Here is a 12,983-nt window from a genome sequence, read left to right as displayed (position 1 = left end):
CATTGTTGGTCTAGTATTTAGGCCTATATTGTGGTACAATATTTTAAATACCAGCAGTATTGACATAATTGACTGCAATTTATTTATTTGTCATATTATTCATTGCCTCCCTTGGAGCTGTTACAGCTGGATTAACAACGTTAGCCAAAAAACAAAAACTAATTGGTCTATCTTTCTTTATAAAGAAAAACTTTTTTGCATTTGGGTGAAAACATATTCTGGAGTTTTATATTTATTAATATAATTTATTAATTTTAATTTAAGAATTATCATTGATTATTCAAAAACGAATGATAGTGCTGTTGTCTTTTTTTTGTAAAATAAAATATCTCAAGCAATTCTAATGCTAGCTTAGATGCTTAGACTGCCTATCTAAAAATGAACTCATGCAAATAAAACAATTACTTGGATTGATGGTATGACTACGTAAACGTTTTACTACGATGGTATTTAGTTTAGTTATTCGGAATTTCGGCACTTTTTAATTAAAACTGCATTCTTTCTGAAACGTTTTTGACGTGTGTTTTGCTTAGACCACTTTATAAGACAAGAACACAAGGGGTTAACCACACAGCAACGACTACAATAAAACACACGATTTATTCATATTTCGAGGTAAATGAAAATCACCAGACAAGAACCAACTTCTAGCCTTCACCACATAACACCGTATCCATGAAACAAAAAAATACAGGATGCTATCTAAAACAAGCGTTCACCCACACAGAGACAGTCACAGATAGACGACCCAGTCTATATGTACAATCGCCCATTAAATTAGGCATAAATAAATATATACAGACATAAATAAAAGAACCTTCCTCACACAGTTAACCAAATATTTACTTTGACAGACAGGCTATAATCCAGTTTGCGGAACTGAGAAAGTGCTCACTCACGACGGCTGAGGCGAGCGCGAAAAGGCTGCGCGAGTGCGCGTGGCCGTGTTCCAGCACGCGCGGTCACCTCGGTTCTAAGGGCACAAATCCGGGACCCTTTTTATGTCTATTTTTTTTCTCGATTAAAGCAATCTGACATTCCCCTGATGTGGGTTGTAAAACCAATAAACAATATTCAGGCCATAAAATGTGTGTTTCTTTGTCCTATGTTGATTTAGCTCTGTGTAGTAAATGTTTGCATATATTATAAAAAATACATAGATGAATTATCAGTTAAATTGTTGATTCAGTTGATCAGATGATTGCTGTGTCGGAAAATGTCCTCACATTTTCACAATCAAATGGCCAAGACAGCACAAGCAATAGCAGTTTCAGATACAAAGAAATACAACCAAAAAAATACAAAATTCTCCTGTTCATTCATCCTATTCTGAATATCGCCCAAGGTGCTTTAAAGAATATGTTAAATCTCAGACTGAGAACTTAGATTCTAATGAATTGCTGTGTTTATGTAAAGTATGTGTGTATGTAATGGGCTGTCAGATGGTGAATCTGTCATAGATGTCACATGATGGACTAAACCATAAATAGCATTATGCTTTGTTGTAGCACAAATAGTTGCACATTTACAGCCTCTTTTTGGATAACATTCCATTTAAATGCACCACATGTGTTACTAAATGCAATAAAATCTCATATTTGAATATTCTGTCTCTTTTAAATCTATGTGGAGCAAATTTTTCACTTAAAAACCATTTTTACTTTTAGGGACAGATGATTGTTTTACTGTGGGTGTAGTTTGGTGAATGGAATTTGGTGAAGGTTGAATGGAATGTACTTAATATTGCAGATGTGCACCTATAATTTTGTATAATAAGTAATTAAATATAGTAGTTGATAGTGTCTCCACCAGCATCCTAACAAACCTGTGCTGCTGTGTGCTGGCCATTATACTGATTCACGGGCATGTGTGTAAAGGACTGCCTGCGTCTAACATAATGTAAAATTTTCATTCTTTTGATACACAAAATCACACTCACAAACACTCCTTGAATATTTTCACACTTGCACATGAATGAGATTAAGATGTTGAACGTCTCACAGCAGACTCGTGTCTTCCAGTCTATTTTATGGTATTGTTCCTTTCATTTCCCATGATCTGTTGTCCACTCTCCATCTTCAATCCAAAATGTAAAACGCAGTGTCATAAAACTAAAATCTCTGAACATCTCCAATGACTCTCCTTCCTTGATATCATATTTCCACAATTCATTTCCTGTGTTTTTCCTCTTTCTCTCCAGCTCCTTTGGAGCCGTCTGCAGGTGTGTGTCGGTTGGGAGTGGGGTTGTTCAGGAACATCTTGTCGAGGCTTTTAAGGGCTTCAGTCAGGTAATTCTGCAAAGCTGTGAGGGCGGCGCAGATGGCCGGAGAACCAAAACCGTGTGTGATGAAGCTAAAGTGTGACAGGCAGCTCTGGATTCCTGGATCCAGGATGGATGTAGGCCGAGAGTTTCCTAATGGAGTGCGATCTTGAGCTAACAGGTCTGTGAACTCCTTACATAATTGCCTGAGAAGAGAAGGAAAAAAGACAGAGATGAAACCAAGAATTTTCCATTATCAATCCAAAGAATTACAACCAAAATTACAAAATTGTTCTTTATTGCCATTGAGGGTTCCATGAAGAACATTTAGAATCCACAGAACCTTTCTATTGCAACAAAGGTTCTTTAGATTTTTTTTCAATGTTCTACACACTAAGAAAAAATGGTTCTTTAAAGAACTGTTCACTGAAAGGCTCTTTGAAGAACTTAAAATGGTTCTTCTACATCATCACTGCAAAAAAAAGAAAAGAAAAAAAAACACCTATGATTTGACTTGTAATCTTCATATGTATAATAGGACTGAGAACAAATTGCTGTGATTACAGTATAAGTTTTATTGTGAATCTTTGTCATAGACCATACAATGAATGTAACATCTGTGATGGACTGATCCACAAATATTTGCACTAAAGACAAATGAAGCTCAGAATTTTGATTGTTTCCATTATCACAGAAAATACACAATTTCTAATTAAAACAACTAACTCTTTCCAGAAGTGTTGGCCACAGGGGGCAATGTGGTGTTTATTGGAGAGTACAAATATTAAAACAAATGTATGTTTTTAGTTTCAAAATCATTCTGGTGTTACAATGCCATTTAATAGGGCGAATGGCTTTTATTTCTTTCACAAACATCTTTTCTGGGAGTTTTGGTCAGCTGCTACGAAATTCTGCGAGGAGGGCATATTGCTTTATGGTAGCAACAAATGCGCGCATTCAGCGATACACTATAATATATATATATATATATATATATATATATATATATATATATATATAGTATATTTTACGACAATCAATTACACTGACTTAACCTAAAATTACTTATGTATCACAATTACATAGTAGTGTATGTAAAAGTTAATGCTCTTTTCAACAATGCAATTATGCGTTAAAATTCATATATGCTGCCTGATAACATTGTTTGTACCATAAACTGTTCATTTTCTGTCTATATTGTGGATATTGCTGTGTTTACTGTTGCTTGTCTCATGCTGTTTGCACAAGGTGACCGGAGGAAATATATTTTATTCCTTAGGAAAACAACTTTGACTTAACATGCCAACAGTCTGCTAATGGGACAGTGTGGGGTCTAGACATGCTGTGCCTATAGCAAGACTAGTCAGGTGGGTTTCAGGATCAGTTTAACTGTGTCCTATCTGATTCCTTTACCATCTACACAGCTTTGATCCAATCAGAAAATGTCATGATGTTTTTTCATGGCACATCAAGCATGACAAATTCTTCATTCACATTTATCCGAACATGCATCAGAAGGACGTGCTTGATCTTCTGGTATCAGTTAAAGAAATGCGGCCTGCTCGCTCATGGATTACAGCATTCATTTTTTAAGAAATGAATTTAAGTCATAAGTTGAATTAAACAATCAAATGGAAAATACATGAACCATGATTCCATTAAAAAAGCCTTTCTGCCTACCAAAGAAGCTGAAAAGAACTGTCAACTTACTGCCATAGATATTCTTATTTCCTTATGTATAAATCTACATATTCTTTTATCTTAGTGTGAAATATTGATTATAAAGATCTCTTGAATAAAATCAAAGCCACTGCATAGCGACTCTGGAAACCTTCATAAATCACTGTGACTTTAGCATTTGAACATTATTAAAAGAAAAAAATGTTAAATGAAAACTGCTGATATATTAGGCTCTCACAGATCAAAAAGTAAACCAAAATATTACAAAATCCTTAGTTCATATCACACCCATGTTTGTTCTTCTCAGTGTCTCACATAATGATGATGTTATTGCTCAAGTTGCTCTTAATTATCTTGAGTAATAGAAAACACTTAGATAACAGGTGCTCTGACAGGTTCAAGCTTGCAATAGTTAAGTAGCTCAGTGGCGTCCCTGGGAATCATGGGTAAAATGCATGTTTCTCATCCCCCTTTCACACTGCAAGCAAAAGGTCTCCAAAAATATTCTTACAGTTTCAAAAAAAGGCTGACATATACTTTACATGAAACTCTCCAGTGTTCACTGTCCATACACATAAAGAAAAGAGATACAGAACTTGAGCAAAAGCCTGCATATTTCTGCTTCTGAGACCAAAGCCTGTCAATTAGAATAAAGCCATCAATTTAACTTTCAGTCTACTGGGAGAGTTTCTTTATCTGTTACTACTGGGGAATATTCTGTTCTCAGCATATTTCACTCCGTGAAAGAGGCAGTGCTCTCAATATGCATGCTTTCCTTGCTTTGTGGAATCATATAGACAAATACTTTAGCCATGTTCCCAGATTGCCTGACATATCCTACAAAATGACCTCTAAACATTTGACCTCCATGTTTCTCTGAAACTGCCTGTGTACAGTATCTGAATCTCATGAATACTGTGATCAGTAAACATCCAATAATGATATAATCAGCAATGTAATTCAGATAATTATCTGAAACTTGCAAGGTAAATTTGAAATCAATTAAGTCATAATTTCTCAAATGAAGGAAAACAACTTTTTCATATCATGCACCCAAAACTACTTGCATCCTGTTCGTAATAATTATTATTTTAAGGTGCAATGTAATCTCAAATCTGAGCAAACGATCATACTTCAATCTTTAAAAGGTCATTTGTGACAGAACAGTTCAAAGGCCTCCAACTGGCAGCGTTGCAGAGCCCTGCTGTGGCATCTGCAGTTGTCTGAACTTGTCAGATTTTGACCCACATTCGCATCTCAGAGCCATAAACAGTCTTGTTGTCCACTCGGGAGAGCGCAGCGCGCCTCTGTCTCATTCCAGAGCGACAGAACGCGAGTGCCCGAGGCGCGTGCAAGGGCGGGGGGCAGGGGTGCGGGTGCGCGCTGACTGACGGGACTTTGACAGACAGACTGTGAAAGGAGAGGCGAGGGAGGAGGGATGACCTTAGGCAAAACTTCAAGGGGAAAGCTGGCACTTTAAGACTTGAAACATTTCACTTAAATATAATGAGTTTCTAGCTCGGTGCCAGGCTGAGATGGATAAGAGACGCGTGTTTCTGCTGGACCTGAACTGCCTCATTAGAAACCAGCTAAACGTGTCAGAGCGCACCAGGCACTAAGCGGACAGCTATCAAAACGACAATCCGTGATGGATTCAACATTAACCTCGAAATGTGGCTACACATTTGTTCAGATGAGGGAGGCAAGTTGTTACACCACCAGCTTCCAATGAATGCAACGATAGTTAAACACACACACGCACACACAAACATTGTAACACGTTGTGTACGTACTTTGTGGCGAGCAGCATATTCTTTCGCGAGTGCAGTTCGTTTGGATCTGTGTGCTGTCTGTTCAGGTATTCAGACACGGCTTTTGTGGGAAATTCAGTTTCACAAATGTAGCCGAAGTCGCGAGCCAAATGAACAGCTTCTCCTGGAAATTAAAAATAAACAAAATATGGTAAAACGGAATTACTCCAAGTCTTCGCTTAAAATAGCCTATTTTTATACTAAATTACAGCGCTACATGCAACTGAACTGGAGGGAGAGAGCCTATTAGCTAAGCAAATTAAAGATTGCGGAATCCGGAAACAATAATTAGGCTATATCAAATTTATAGCCGTTTTACTGTTTCTGCATCTGGTAACTATTTGCAAGGAAAACAAATCAGATTAGAGAGACTCCCAGGGCAATATAATTTAATTTTACATGTTCGAGGTTCATTCTAAATTCACATTTCCATTTTAGGCTTAAATTGTACAGTTATGATTAAACTTATAAACAATATATTTTTTTGTATTATTGTTTTTTAAATCCGTACTTGTTTTCCTTTATAATTATCCATTGTTTTGCTCACTTGAAGGGCCTTAATTCCCAAACACGTTGAAAAATAATAAATCTAAGTAAGAAACAAGAATCAGATGTCCTGCTTTACCTTCTACTAGAGACGTCAGTAAAGTGACATTTGCTGCTTTGCGTCTCCCCGCGGGCAAATTCAAGCCGATTTTCTCCAGCTTTTCCCTCAGTGATCTCCCGCCATTTTTCGACTTCGCTCTGAGGATAGCGCGGGCATAATTAGAGACGTGTTTCATGACGGATTGACAGCAAAGATACACCATGAAAAGTGAAAATTCTAAATCATACATGTTATTGGCAGGAGTATGCTAATTAAAAAATATTTAAAAAAAACAACAACCTAGGCTCATCAACGTCCCGTGAGAAATTGCAGATGTGGCCATAAGCCTACTGTTTATGAGTTGTAAATTGAAAGTACAATTTTTTGTTTTTAATCCATTGACCTCCACCACAATGTGGATTCTTGGCTGATTTATCGGTGCTCTCACCTCCGTAGGACCCCGCCCAGCAGAGAGGCGTTGAGGCACTCTGGCGGAGAAAGGCGCCGCTGGACCTCGCCAACCGTCACTTTGTATTTGGATGTGGAGCTAAGAAGCGACAAGCGGCCGGGAACAGAGCAGAAGACCTCGTTGACGTTCACGGTGATCCCGCCGATTAGACCGTCTTTGTTCATCATCAGAGAAGCGACGCTCTTGTGTGGAACTGGAACTGTGCGAGAGACACAGAAAACTGAGCTACGTCATTATAGCCTAATACAGAGCTACCCAAATTTACTGGAAATTATAAGCGATTTGATCACTAACGGTAGGCTACTTGCTTCGAAAAGTGGCGCTATAGCGGTAAAACAAGAGGTGTTATTATTTCAAAATAAAATCTCAGACTAGTCACAGACAGCGCAGGCCTGTGAGAATAGGTTTATATTATGTAATGTGAAATCTTGAAACATGAAAGCGCCGTGAGCTCGAGCCCTCGGCTGGCCCAGGTCAACATGCACGCGCCCCGGAGCTGCCAGCTCGTGCTCCTGCTTTCATGCGTTAATTCCACGGACAATAGAAAGCAAGCCTGGACGGTCCATAAATGCAAACACTGCGGGAAGCCGGTATTTATTTTTTTATTTTTTATTTTTTTTCTCTTAAATATATTTATCTAAACATGTTGCCAACAACGGCGTTAAAAATAGGCTATGGTTAAATTTGTGCAGTAATGTTTTGCAGTTTCCAACATGATTAAAATATAAATTTTTAGATTAAGTCCCTTCAATTCAGTTAGCTACACTTTCCTCTCAGCTTCCTGTCAGTGATGGACACATACTAATAACATTAACCACCTATTTTTCAAATCACCCCCTCCCCTCCACACACAAACTCACAAGCTGACCGTCAAAAGCTGTCTCCTAACTTAAGCGCTAATGGGGTAACGAGCGCGCGAGCCCGCGGTGATCTCTACAGGGGATAAACGAGCTCTAAACGAGCTCACGAGATCTGCGCTCAGAAAACCATCCATCACTGCGGCCACTTAAAGGCCGTCTATTCTGGGACGGGAGGGCCGTGGTCCGTTAACTAAATCACCGGTAAACGTCCCTTATAACGGACAAATATTAACACGAGCCCAGGGAGTGTTGCTGGAGCTCTTACTGACTGTGTGAAGGCCTTATCTCAGAGTAAATATGTCAGAACCTCCGTGGAGAAATTATAGCCTATCCACAAAGTGGTGCTTAAGTGTCGACTCCCGCCCAACACCAAAAATATAAATAAATATAAAACAGACATAGGCCTACATAAATCTGGAATTTGTGCTAGCCTACTGTTTTAATCAAGAAAATGGACAGCTGATAATAACTGAAGCCTATAATAGAAGTTAAATTGGTCGATAATTATAACGACACTAAATTCTTCGTAGTTGGATTATAACTGTAGGGCGATGATTCTAAAAATATTCAATGGCCTCCAATTCCACTTGCTTTGGCTGAGCGTCCAAAGTTAAGGGAATAGTCAGGTGACATCATTTAAATAACAAATGTGGTTCAGCGCATGCGTAAAAAGGTGTGCTCAGGTGTGTTCACCTGAAATGACCTTTTGCCCTAAATCCATAGAAAAGTGATTTCTTTTATCGGTACTTTTTTTTTGCATCCATTTTCTCCATTTACCTTTTTTAATAACTGACTGATCCAGGATGTTCATCCCGTTGTTCGCGTCCTCCACCTAAAAAGGCATGAGAAAACATTTAACTTTTAAACAAATGCTACAGTCAATTATAAATATTCAGATAACTTCCGCATAATCACATTCTGAAAAAATACCAGAAGATTCCACCAGTTGACATATACATGCATATTTCCATCGAGGATAAAAATAAAAAAAACACTTAGATCCAAATAGTGAACATTGGCAATTGAATAATGCTTTTTAATTAAGTTGTTTCACTAACAATTCATGCAAAACTAAAGTTTTCCATGTAAGTTTTCTTAATGAATTTATCCGGAAACGTAAAGTAATCTGGATTCAGCCTATTAAAAAACAAATACATTTTAAACTAATTTTCTCATCTTAAAATAAAAATAAGATTTCAGTTAGGCCCTTCGTCAGTTTTAGCTATAGTTTTATAATCATTTTGGGAAGAGTGCCAGACAATCATTGTCCAGTCAGCTGAACAGAGACAGGCATTATCTTAACATTTAGATTACTCAGAAACTGTCAGTTGATGAAATTAGATATGATGTGTGCAAAGATATATTGATAAAAAAAAAAACATGGTTAGAAATGTGAACCGAGCAGACGATGGCTTCGTGAAGTTTTCATTTTTAGCAATTGTAAAAAGTATTTTAAGTTAACAGCAGTTTACCTCAACACAGGCCTAACTGTAATGCATTTAAATATGATTAATGACGTAAAAAGTAGACTCAAAAAAACAAAATGCAGCAGAATATTGTTTCGAATAACAAACAAGCTTAGGGTATTTACTGCTACTATTCATACGCATGCTAAAGAGTCTGGATTCCGTTTATTCATAGGCTATAGGATATGGTAAAATTGTTTGTAATTTGTTAAAGAAAATGTCAACAGGTCAGACATTTTCAAACTCCTCCCAAAATATAAAGAATAATTTCATATAGAGCTACTAATATTATAAAGGAATACATGATAAAAAAAATGAAATTAGCTAATTCGTTTAAAAATAAAATTATTAGGTCATTCTAACCACAAAATAAAAATTCAAAACGATTAATTTCACATCTTTGTGGAATTTATATCCCCAAAAATGAGGTTATTTTCCAAAGCCAAAAAAATAAAAATCATAACCAACCTGCACATCATCCATGCCGTGCGCCAGGCCATGAAGGGACAGACCGTCTCCCATCCCCGCCTCGAGCCCGTGATGCGTGGAGTGGAGCAGCACGTCCGGTCGGCGCATGGTCGAGTAGTCCCGCCGGGGGTCCAGACCCGAGAGCTGCGGTAAAGAGGCTCGAGGCTGCGGCAGTAAACCTCCGCTCTCCGTGCCCACGTCCTGCCGTTGACGGGAGCCCCACGGGTGCTGCTGGGACTGGTGAAGAGCGTTCAGAGAGTAAGGGTCACTGACGTGTGAGTACGGGTCCTGACTCTGGTGATACGGCAGCGGCTGGTACGGCGGCGGAAAGTACGGTGGTTGGAAGTCCGAGGAAGGTGTGTGAGAGAGCGGCGGAGCGCTGGAGTACGGACCCTGAGAGACCGACCCCAGCTGGGACAGTCTGGAACTGTGGCTCTGTACCCCATCATGGCGGTCCTTCAAACGAGAAAAGAATATAAATACAATTACAAACCAACCATTTGTTTAAGTGTTCTATTTTTATATTTTTTTAATAGCCTAAACTTTTTAGATGTTTTAAATGGCTACTGAATCGAATCCAACGATATGGAAAGACTAAGGCTATGTTAGCTATAGGCTATAACGCCCTCGGTGATCCAAGAAAAGCTTTTAAAATATTTGTGTTTTCTGACTGATTCATGTAGTAACTTAAACCGTATCTAGAACAAGGTATAAACGCAGGATTTAAGTTCCTAAGCTCGGAACACAATAAGCAAAACCCGCATGCCACATTTTTACCACGCAGCTACAAGAAAGTATTTTTCTAGGTGTTCTCAGACTCACCGTGGAGGAATAGGTGTGCACTAACATCTGGACGGAAAAAAGCGAGCTCGTTTAGAGCAGAAGGGCACGCGACAGCACGACACACGCTCGCCTGAAGAAAAACGCGCTCCTTTCTTAACTCCTCATGACCACAGGAAAGCAAAATCTTTTTTTTTTCTTCTCCCCCAGCTCAAATGACTTCTACACAGCCCTGTTCCTCCAGGTCTCGGTTCTGTTCTTCCCGATCCGACGCTCTGATCCAGAGTGCGGTGCTCCGTCCGTGCGCCTCGCTACACCTCCTCAGAATAATTGTTATTCACGACTCCTCTAATATTGCGGGAATACTTAAAGCAGCGGAGAGCAGCGGAGCGTGAAGGCGCTGCTGCTGTAAGTGACGTTCATTCAGGAGGAGGAAACACTCGTGCTCTGTGTTATTCCCCTCTCTGTTTGAGGTCCGGCATGCACGGGTCCGGACCTCTTTCTTTTGCTATTGTAGTCTTTTATGTTATTGTTGTGTGTACACAGTCCATTAATCTCCAGCCAGAACAAACGAATCGCCGGAATCAGCTGCTTTGAGCAGGCAGATGGATAGAGGCCTCATTCACAAGCACTATATACTCACATACTTTAATATGCATAATAATCATCAGACTCACCATAACTATTCAGACTTTTACTCACAATAGCAAAATTAGATTCCACCATATCCTACAGTTAGACAAAAATTATAAAAAGAAGCACTACTTCTAGAGTCTATAAAAGCGTTATTTTGAGCCACTGTACCACATTAACCATAATGGTGCCCTTGTTATTCGATATTCTCCATAGTTTCACATGCATGTGTGTTTAAGCAGGCCAAGGTCTTTGATAAGCAAAACATAAACTTCACGATAACGATAGCCTATTACACAAACACTCATCGCGGTTTAAACTGTCCCTACAAAAAAAAAAAAAAAAAAAAAAAAAAAAGCATGAACAGGTTTTTAAAAAATGGTTTCTGCACCGAGTGACAGTTTGAAGTCCTCCACTAATGGTGCTCCTTTAAACAGCTCGTATAATAGTCGATTTCACGGACTGGGGTCGAAGTGTTTAATTACACGCGTGACGGTGACTGTGAGAGAAAAGCCATGTGTCTCTCTTCGGGTCGACATCCAGCGAGGCTTTTCCAAAAACCACCATGAGTCTCTCCCACGAGCTCGAGCTTATTCAGGGGAAATCCATGGGACTCCCACGCGTGACACTGCGCCCTCTCGATTCTCTTATTAATAAATCGATGGCAGGCTCTCAAGGAAATAATCCAATAAGTTTTTCACTGCATATAAACATCGAGATTATCTTTTTTCTTTCTTTGATTTTAGAACTTTAAATATCACCTTTCAACGATATAAACGTGTAAAAAGAGCGTTTAAATGTGGCTCTTTTTTTGACAAAGCAATTACAGATTTTTTCCCCCCACAAATTTAATATTTTGTAAAGTTATAATATTAAAAACTTTACTCTAAACACATGGCAAATAGCTACTTTTAAAGGAAGGTAACCTGCTAAAATCACAAAAAAACTATATAAAGCTACAAAAATACCAAGCAACTGTTATGAATATGACAAAATGCTTCTAAATCAAACGTTTCCTTTTTTGTTTTCTCCCTTTATTTAAATAACCAGCACAGACCCCCTATCAATAAGAGAACTTAATAGAAAAAAACAAAAACATGACAAATTCAACGTAATTTTTGTCGTTATATGAATCATACAGTGAAAAAAACAGATGCAGATGCAGTTTGTCTTCTCGTTACCTCGTATATATCTTCATACTTGACATTTTCCACCAGTTTCCACAGCATGTTCGCGCGCTGATCCCTGTATAACGAGTGCATTCACGTGAAGAGTGAAGATCTCAAATCTCTCTCTCTCTCTCTCTCTCTCTCTCTCTCTCTCACTCTCACTAAAAACGAAAAGCGCGTAGAAAAATTCCCGATTGCCCTTTACGGTGTTTGTCTGCGTGTGTGCTGTACAGTGAATGTCTAATGTTAAGTGTGTTGACTTGGAGCTGTATGTAAAGCTGCTTCGGGGCATTCACTGAGACTCCAGCTCCATCATCAGATGCACTTGAAGTGAACGCTTAACGCGGTCTGCTATTTTTCAGGACCGAATCAAAGTGTGTGCACGTTTTTTTAAACGGAATAAAAAAGCATTATCCACATAACCTAAAATAATAAATTGCGTTGATATATAATTTAAAAAGTCATTCTTGCAAAGCCAATAAACAGTTGAGGCGATGATAGCTTGGTCAACTCTAGTCTAGCCCACTGTTTAATCGCTGAATAAGTGAAACGCGAGGGTTCTGCTCGCTCAGTTTTTGCTACAAATCGTCGTCATTGCTGTAAGCAAACATTACCTCAAATATACCAGCAAGAAAACGAGGTCAGATGACCACAGCTGCCTTTGATACAGTTACAGCGACGCAGTGATGAGAGTCAGTCCAGTGCGCCCCCTGCTGGACAATTAAACACATACCACTTAAACACTGGAAACTAAGTGAATAAAAAGCTCGTTTCAGGTTGACTGGAAACAGAATAACAAAA

The 12,983-nt window shown here is 38.7% G+C and overlaps 1 protein-coding gene across 1 annotated transcript; it reads right to left on the bottom strand.

Moving 5' to 3' along the window:
* Positions 1–1,872: 1,872 nt before the first annotated feature.
* On the bottom strand, positions 1,873–12,724 carry LOC132092119 (transcription factor AP-2-beta-like). Its single transcript, XM_059498206.1, has 7 exons — positions 12,195–12,724; positions 9,601–10,056; positions 8,444–8,498; positions 6,786–7,005; positions 6,377–6,495; positions 5,734–5,875; positions 1,873–2,466 (listed from the first exon to the last, which is right to left on the bottom strand). Exons 1-7 carry the CDS (start codon positions 12,273–12,275, stop codon positions 2,169–2,171), a joined length of 1,371 nt encoding a protein of 456 aa, XP_059354189.1. The 5' UTR covers positions 12,276–12,724; the 3' UTR covers positions 1,873–2,168.
* Positions 12,725–12,983: the final 259 nt, after the last annotated feature.

This window comes from Carassius carassius, chromosome 18, assembly GCF_963082965.1.
Source record: "Carassius carassius chromosome 18, fCarCar2.1, whole genome shotgun sequence".
Classification (NCBI taxonomy): domain Eukaryota; kingdom Metazoa; phylum Chordata; class Actinopteri; order Cypriniformes; family Cyprinidae; genus Carassius; species Carassius carassius.
Note: the sequence above shows the minus strand (reverse complement) of the source record. Positions and strands in the feature narration are given on the sequence as shown.

Coding starts and splice junctions, on each gene's coding strand:
- LOC132092119 (XM_059498206.1), bottom strand. CDS start 12,275: ATGCACTCGTTATACAGGGATCAGCGCGCGAACATGCTGTGGAAACTG. Junction 8,499..9,600: donor ACGGCATGGATGATGTGCAG/GTTGGTTATGAT, acceptor ATGCCTTTTTAG/GTGGAGGACGCGAACAACGG. Junction 6,496..6,785: donor CTGGGCGGGGTCCTACGGAG/GTGAGAGCACCG, acceptor CGCTATCCTCAG/AGCGAAGTCGAAAAATGGCG.